General features: G+C 35.9%; 1 protein-coding gene across 1 annotated transcript; it reads right to left on the bottom strand.

The window, feature by feature from the left end:
• Positions 1-488: 488 nt before the first annotated feature.
• Positions 489-7,791, bottom strand: LOC107023690 (beta-glucosidase BoGH3B-like). The gene is made up of 9 exons (XM_015224464.2): positions 7,458-7,791; positions 5,786-5,990; positions 5,601-5,691; positions 4,765-4,910; positions 4,177-4,420; positions 3,279-3,383; positions 3,015-3,197; positions 2,077-2,278; positions 489-1,221 (listed from the first exon to the last, which is right to left on the bottom strand). The coding sequence occupies exons 1-9, from the start codon at positions 7,606-7,608 to the stop codon at positions 734-736; spliced, it is 1,815 nt and encodes a 604-aa protein (XP_015079950.1). The 5' UTR covers positions 7,609-7,791; the 3' UTR covers positions 489-733.
• Between the last annotated feature and the right edge of the window lie 287 nt (positions 7,792-8,078).

Below are 8,078 nucleotides of genomic sequence, written 5' to 3'. Positions count from 1 at the left end.
ACTTTTTTTCAATGTTATTGAAAGATTCTTTACGAAAACTTTCCTTTTCTTTGTCCATTATATTATTGAACTTAATTCTCTCATATTTTCTTATTTTATTTTATTTGGTATTTTCCCCTTAAAATATTGTAATTTTTAGTAATATTTACATTATTAATTTGCACGAGTAAAATAGAGAGAGAAAATTAAGGTATATTAGTTTCTATATAAACAATATGAAGTGTTATTAGTTATACATGTAATAAATTAAGACATCTTCATCATCAATGTAAGTTCATGGCCATTAAATCAATTTTTTACATGTTTTTTCTTTTAACATAGTAAAGAAGACACTACTTTTATCATATACAGTGTTTTGATTTGATTTTTCATAATTTTGTTATTTTTGCATTCACAATTGTTTGATCGTGTAATGTGATTCATTCGAAAATAAGGGAGAATAAAGATTTTTGTAATTTTTTCAAAATGGTTAAGAATTTTAGAGAATATGCTAAAATAAGTTTGAGTATTTTATATCGTTATTAAATGAAACTATTACACATTTTTCCTTGTTCACATATGGTAATAATAGTACATAATATATAATTATTTGGACTTAATGTAAACATCATATGCCAGAGACCAAATGGTACAAGTACACAAGAGGTTACATAAAGCTTCATACAGTCTTTCTGATAGTCCGCATCTTTATAGACATGTCTATTTCACTAAACCTTTCTTCGACACATCTCGTCTAGATCACCTTGTTTTTACTTGTTAATCCGTAGCCGAATGGAAAGAGAGGTTCATAGGAGTTCTGTTCTTGATGCAGGGGTAATTGATCTACACTCTTAAACCATGTCATAGGGAGGGTTCCATGGAATTCAAAATCTCCGAATATGACATCAGTGATACCAGTTCCCTCAGTGCCCGGTAACCATGCAGCAACAAAGGCGTCCATTTTCTCCAGAATCGAAGGCTCTATATATAAAGGCCTTCCGGAGATCAATATCACCAACGTTGGAACTCTGTCTGCAACCAAGCTTATTAGTTCTTCTCCGCCAAGAGGAATTCTGAGGTCTTGGCTGTCTCCACCGCTTTCACAATAGGGAGGTTCACCAACAACTACAATGCAATAAGAGAAGTCTTGACTCACAAAGGTGTCTGGTGAAGGATTTTCTTCATATACAAGTTCTGAATCCCCTCCAACAGCATCTTTAATAGCTTCCAGAATAGTTGTACCTACAACAAATTATCCGTTTTAAGTAGTAAATGATCCATGATTAATAGTGGTAAACTAAGTTCAGAGATGCATTATATTATCATCGGCCTATTGAGAGAACTGAGCTCATTATCAAAAGGACTCAACGCACGTCTAATCCCAATCCTCGTCCTTATTGAGGTTCCTAAGGGCAGCCAAGTGCACTAAGTTTCTGTTTTGAGCATGGTACGCAGAAGGACCGGACTACATTAGGTCTATTGAGGTTCCTAGTACATCAAGATCTTTGTGCAAGGCTAACAAGAGTATGCACTAGCTTACATATATCTATATGTCATACAAAATTATGCTATCAGCTGGCGATATCAGGCATTTTATGACATTATAGCTTAAGATTTCTTGCGAGAAAACAATCAAACATACAGGTTTTTTACAAGTCACCCACAAGAAATGGGAGCGAAACTCTTGAGATATTGTTCCTAAACTTGTGGTAAATTTGAGTCCATGTAAGAAAGAAGGAAAGAAAGATGCTACTCTAAACTATAATGCTCTGGTTGTATGAAAGTCTACAAAATACCCCAGGTAGTAAGTAACGACTGATGCCATCTTTCCATTACTCTCTCAATTTTATATGGTGGTGCTTGGCTGGGCACAAAATTTAAGAAAAACCAAAGACTTTCTACACATACCAAAAGTACCCATAAAACTAGTGAACTAAAACATGTCAAATATTTCTATATCTATAGGAGTATGTCACTAAGAATAAAATGGGACACCTAAAGTCAGAGTTTTCACAATATAGAAAGGTGAAAATGTTTTTTTAATGTAGTAAATATGAAAGAGTGTCATATAATTAGAACAGCGGAAGCATAACTTACCAATCGTGATTCTTCCGCCCATTCCTTCCCATGTTTTAGTCCACCCTCCACATTGGAATCCAAGGTCGTCAGCATGTTTTCCTGCTACAAGAATTCTCTTTGCCTTCCTATCTAGCGGAAGAAATGGTTTTGTTACATCCTTCCCATTCTTTAGAAGAACCAGTGATTTGTGAACTGCTTCACGTGCTAATTCGCGATGTTGCTGAAACAATTATCAAAATGGTGAAAAATACTATGAAGCCTCTGCACTGATATATTGCACATAACTCCTCTCTCTCTCTCTCTCTCCTACATTCTTTAAAAATCTATAATTTTACAAAACAAACATTAGCAGTATATACATTGTAAAAACAGGTAAAACAGTTTGCCAACTCACATAATTTAACTTTTGTAAGGGAAATGCAAAGCTATGTTGCTCAGACTCGGGTTTGGGTGCCCACTACGGGTGCGCATCTAGAGGTCGGACTCTTCGTCACAGAACTTTTAGGATTTGGGGGTATGAATCTGAGAGCGGATACGGGAAGTGGGATAAGGCCACTAAACGTATATTTTAACATTATATAAAGTATATAAATCTATTAATTAAAGGTATTGAATTAAAACTAATAAAATTTATTTCTTTATAAACACAATGTTTTACTCAGAGATCTCATGAATAGCCAATCAATCTATACTTCTTGGTCATAGATGTATCAAAGCATCCAAGATAAGTTGACCAAATCCCATGTGGATTCCACACCCACACCAATGTCACATCAACAAGGGTGCTTGCAATCATTTTGAGAAGTCCGCGCAACATGGATGTGAAGCAGATGTTCACTTTGTTGTTGAGATAAAAGGCAGAATAGAATGAAACTTATGAAGGTCTTATTTAATGTCAAAATTCAAGATAGATATTTTGCCAATATCTGTCAAAATGAAGGACAAGACGGACTTACATGACAACCAACGGTATCCAACAATGACCTATCACTCAGAGGGTTCTCAAAAGCTCCGGAAACAAACTTAACTCTCAGGATCCTTTCAACAGCATCATCAATTCTGGTCATTGGAATATTCCCAGATTCCACAAGATATTTCAAATGATCGAGAAATAATTGATACCGAAAAGGAACCATCACCTGCAAAAAGTTTAACAGACAGTAAGAACAGAAATAACTCATGCAAAGACAAAATAACTCTTAAAACATGGTTTTATGTACCATGTCAATTCCTGCATTGATTGCTGCCAAAATACTTTGGTCATAGTTAGATCCATGAGGATGGAAAAATCGGTCAAGTCCTTCGGAATCAGAAATAATAAAGCCCTACAAGAGTTAGCATTCAGATTCTTGCAGTGTATGTGATCTTTAAGCCAATCATATTCTAGCAACTTGACAAACAAATAGAACATTAGTGCATAGCATTTCATTCAAATCGAGGTAAAATATAAATAAACAATAACAAAATTCCATGCAACCAGATTCAAATAAAAGAGAGACATTGTTTCTTTCATCCCCTTAACCATACCTTTTTTTTTGGTTTCCCACCCAGTGTCCCGTAACCACATTGGAGCCCGACTAAATTCGGATTCGCGTCGGAAGGTCCCACATTGGGGTAAAGCACTCCCTAACAAAGGCGACTCCGTACCCAAGGGGACTCGAACCCTAGACCTCTTGGTTAAGGACGAAGGAGTACTAACCACTCTCTTTGCCTTACCTACTCCTTCATAAGTTGAAGCAAGAACATCGAAACAAGTTTTTACACTTTCGCCTTGGTGAAGTTTAAACTAAGTAGAACCAACTCCAAGCCACATGAACTTCTGTAGCTCTTTGCTGAGAGAATCTTTTGTGTTTGCTGAATACAAAGTCCAAATATGTTCGGGCTTCAGACCAATTTGATTAGTTTTCTACATTATTTTAAAGAACAATACCGAGCAAAAATGGGCCCTGAAACTCAGCTATTTGGAACCGCAATTTGTTCAATCACTTCCCCTACTAAGCATGGTAAGGAAATGAGAAAAAGCATCTGACAATCTAGAGGATCTTTATGTTGAACTAATGGTCCAAAATTTGGACTCCAAATGAACCATAGAGCATTAAGAGAACAGGCAATCCTTACCTTAAATCCGAGCTTCCCTTTCAAAACTTCAGTAAGAAGAAAGTGGCTAGAATGCAGGTGGCTTCCATTCCATTTAGAGTAGGATGCCATTACTGTGCAAACTCCCTGAGAAATACAGTCAATATAAGGGGGAATATGTATTCTCTCTAGATCTTCATACGATGATATGGTATTTCCCTCATTTATACCTCGGTCAGTACCCCCATCTCCAACAAAGTGCTTTGCACAGGCAACAACCTTGTCTCTGGAGTAAAATTCATCAATCAGTCCAAAGAGATCCTTGCCATTAGGAGAACAAAAAATACAAAAGTAGAAAGCTGTAGAAATATCTGGCGAATGATCAACAATAAGGTAGTAATAGCTAAGACACACTTTTCAACACTGACTTTTTTATTTTCAACTCTAGCTATGCTTCTACTTTTCCTTCCCTAATGACTTTTCTGCTGAAAATTGCAACATGTGGAATAGCATTTGAATGCACATAAGACTTAAGAGTATAGGTTGTAAAATACAAGAGAAATTTTTTTTTATATATATTTAGAGAAGCATACAAAATTTTGGAACTTGTTTTATGGCAACTTCTACTACCTTCCAGCTAGAAAAGGATAGTTTTGGGGGTATCCAGGAGGTGGTTGCCCTTGCAAGCCTGTGACAATTGAGGTCATCTTCCTAATAAGTTCGGTGTCTTCGCCATAACTCTCATAGCATCTTCCCCACCTGGGATCTCTACATACCTGTTTCACATTATTTAAATGAAGAAGTCAAGATGCCTCAAGACAATAGAGTTAAAAAGAGATAACAACTAGAGAGGTATTGCTCAGCACCAGCTTGGTACTACATAGTTTCTCTTTATCAATATACAAGCTGCTTACCTTCTCAAACAAAAAAACAAGTACTACTTCTAGAGAGATAGCAGTTACGAGGGACTGGGAACATAACAATTTTAACCAAGAATTTCCAAAAAGAAAAACGACAAATCATGTTTCTCTTGTCTCAGTTAGCAACATACAACTCCCTCTGTTTCAATTTGTTTGTCCTACTTTTCTTTTTAGTCCGTTTCAAAAAGAATGTATCTTTTTTTTTTTGGCAACTCTTTAATTTTCACTCACATGACATGTTTAAGACCACAATATTAAAGGGCATTTTGGTAAATTCTATATATCTATAGCTTAAGACCACAAGATTTATGAGTTTTCTCAACTTTCTTAAACTCAATGCCAAGTCAAAACCGGACAAAAAATTTGTAATGGAAGGACTAATTAAGAATTCAAATTATAAACTTTGATGTGATACTTAGGGTATCCTGTTTCCATCTTGCTCTAAGTGTATATATGTCCAACGTCTTATGTTTCCTTTACTTCATTCATCCATGAAATTGACCTAAAACAAAGACAATAAAGGGACAAGTAACACGTTTAACTTACAGCAACACAGGGAGCAAAAGTATAGTTAATGCCACAAGCCCTGACTTCAAGAGCAGTCACAATCCCAATCTTCTGAACCAAGTCTGCATCTCTGCTCGACATTTATCTAATTTAGGTATTGATCTTAAATGCCAGTTATCAATAAGAAATTGGTAATAAAAATCAAAGCTTGACATTAATTCAACCTGGTGGCTCCAAGGCCCACATTTTGTGGGAAAATGGTAGCACCATAAACATTGTTATTGCCATGAATAGCGTCAACTCCATAAAGAAGCGGAATCCCAAGCCGTGATTCCAGCGCAGCCTTTTGAAATCCGTCAACCATATCTGCCCAAGCTTCCGACGGAGCATCCTCAAATGGCGCACTGCCTCCAACACTGAGTATACTCCCTGCGCCACGAAAAAGGTTCAAATAAATTTCAGCCAAGCAATATTTCACAATTCCAGAACATCTTAGGACCGGGAATAGAATCTCTAAACCTGTTCCTCTCCATTTAGGTCCATTTCGTATTGTAAGTGTTCTCAAAGTCCCAATCTTATCCTAAATACATAGCTAGTTTAACAGCAACCAGTTAGTATCACCTAAAAGAGTCATTTATATGCATTACACTCTATTCAGTTCATTTCATCTCATTTCAATTCAATTTAAAATAAAGGATTCTCTGAATCTCAAACTTATCCCTCTACATGGATAACTAGCTTATCCCAACTAATTAGGATCACCTAAATGCATCCTATATACCCATCCACTCTATTCAAGTCCATTTCAATCCAATGCTGAATAAGGGGTTAACTAAATCTCACACTTACCCAACTAGTTAGAACCACCTTAGTTTTTATAAGGCAATTACAACAACATACCAAATGCAATCCCACCAAGTGGGATCTAGAAAGGGTAGAGTGTACGCAGACCTTACCCTACCTCGTAGAGATAGAGATGTTTCCGATAAACGCTTAAATAAAGCCTGCCAAAACACAATGCTTATAAGGTAGTTAATAACGCCTAAATGAATCCATTCATGAGTTCTCGTTCTATACACAGGCGTGGAATAGAATAGTTGCACAACCAGGTCATTGCATGTAACTCTACTTAATAATCATTCATCGGTAACTTATAAGTTATATCAAATGGTAAGCAACCTAATGTAACGGGTTAAATTACACTGATTTTATAAAAATCCGTTACCTCGTCAGTGTATATAACTTAAACCAATTATTTATCTTGATTATTCTCTATCCAGGTTGATTTCATTCCAATACTAAATAAAGTGCTCTAAATATCACACTTCTACTCCAACAACTAATTTAATCTATCACCTTGACTGGAGTAGACCTAGCACTTCGGATCTAACTCAATAGCTTTTATCCAAATTTCGTTTTTGTCTGATGAATATGTGTAAATTTCGTTTAGAACTCAATACTTTAACAACACCAACAACATACCGAATGAAATCCCACTCATGGGGTCTAGGGAGAGTAGAGTATAAGCATACTTTACCTCTGTCTCGTGAAGATAGAGAAGTTGTTCCCGAAAGACCCTCAGCTCAAGTGCACCAATTTCAGATGTAAAGAACAAGAGAACATAACACTAATAGGAGAAAAACAGTGCAGTAGCACAACCACAACAAACAAATGATGATAGATATCAAAAACTATAACTACTAATACGGCTAATACAACGACAGACACAAACAAACCTAAACCCTTAAAAGCAAGGCAATTCTCAACTACCTACTAACCTACAACTCAGAAACTTAAAATGAACTAAATTTCCCAAACTCATAAGCTTCAAATCCCGACTCAAACTCAGAAACCTTCATTTTTACTTTTAGGGCAAAGAGGGAAAAAAAGGTATACCTATAGAAAGGTCAGTAATGACCGAGGGGGTAGCAACACTACGTTCGATCTGAGTCATTTGGCCTATTTTTTCTTCAAGTGTCATCCGAGACAACAAATCTTTTACTCTTTCCTCAATAAGAGCTGATGGGTTCTTGTACACAAAATCCATTTCTGCTTATTACAAGTATTCAACAAAAAAGTTGAGATTTTTCTTAAATATTTGTGTTAATAGTAATTGGGAAAGAACTTAAAAGTGGGATTATTGAGAAATGAAGAAAATGGTGATAAGTGGAATATCCATTGACGCTCACTGCAAGTTAAACTTAGAAGAAGAAGAAGAAAAGGCAGAGTCCAAATAGAAGTGAAAAGTGCACAGAAATACAAACATTTGTCTTTTAGGAAGAAGACAAAATTACAAAGAAAGAATCTGTACACGTGTCCCAGAAAATATTATCGGGCATTTCCGTATTATTTGATCATTATATTAAGAAGGGAAAAGGGTAAAAAATATCTTGGTCAAAAATTGTCCTTGTAGTGAATACTTTGGTTTAGAAATACCCGTATAATAATCTGAATCTTGGTTCATGTTTAGTGAAGATGTTGGTGAAATTTTACGTGATACGTAGGGCGTGATTCTTT

The sequence above is a fragment of the Solanum pennellii genome, chromosome 6 (genome assembly GCF_001406875.1).
Source record: "Solanum pennellii chromosome 6, SPENNV200".
Lineage (NCBI taxonomy): Eukaryota > Viridiplantae > Streptophyta > Magnoliopsida > Solanales > Solanaceae > Solanum > Solanum pennellii.
The sequence above is the reverse complement of the archived record's forward strand: the minus strand, read 5'-3'. Positions and strand labels throughout refer to the sequence as shown.

Bases quoted from the DNA above. Each gene is read 5' to 3' on its own strand.
- LOC107023690 (XM_015224464.2), bottom strand. From the start codon at position 7,608: ATGGATTTTGTGTACAAGAACCCATCAGCTCTTATTGAGGAAAGAGTA. The intron at 4,911-5,600 runs GTAAGTTAAACG...AATGTGAAACAG, and splicing joins CTTTTGCTCCCTGTGTTGCT to GTATGTAGAGATCCCAGGTG. The intron at 3,198-3,278 runs GTACATAAAACC...AACTTTTTGCAG, and splicing joins TCAATGCAGGAATTGACATG to GTGATGGTTCCTTTTCGGTA.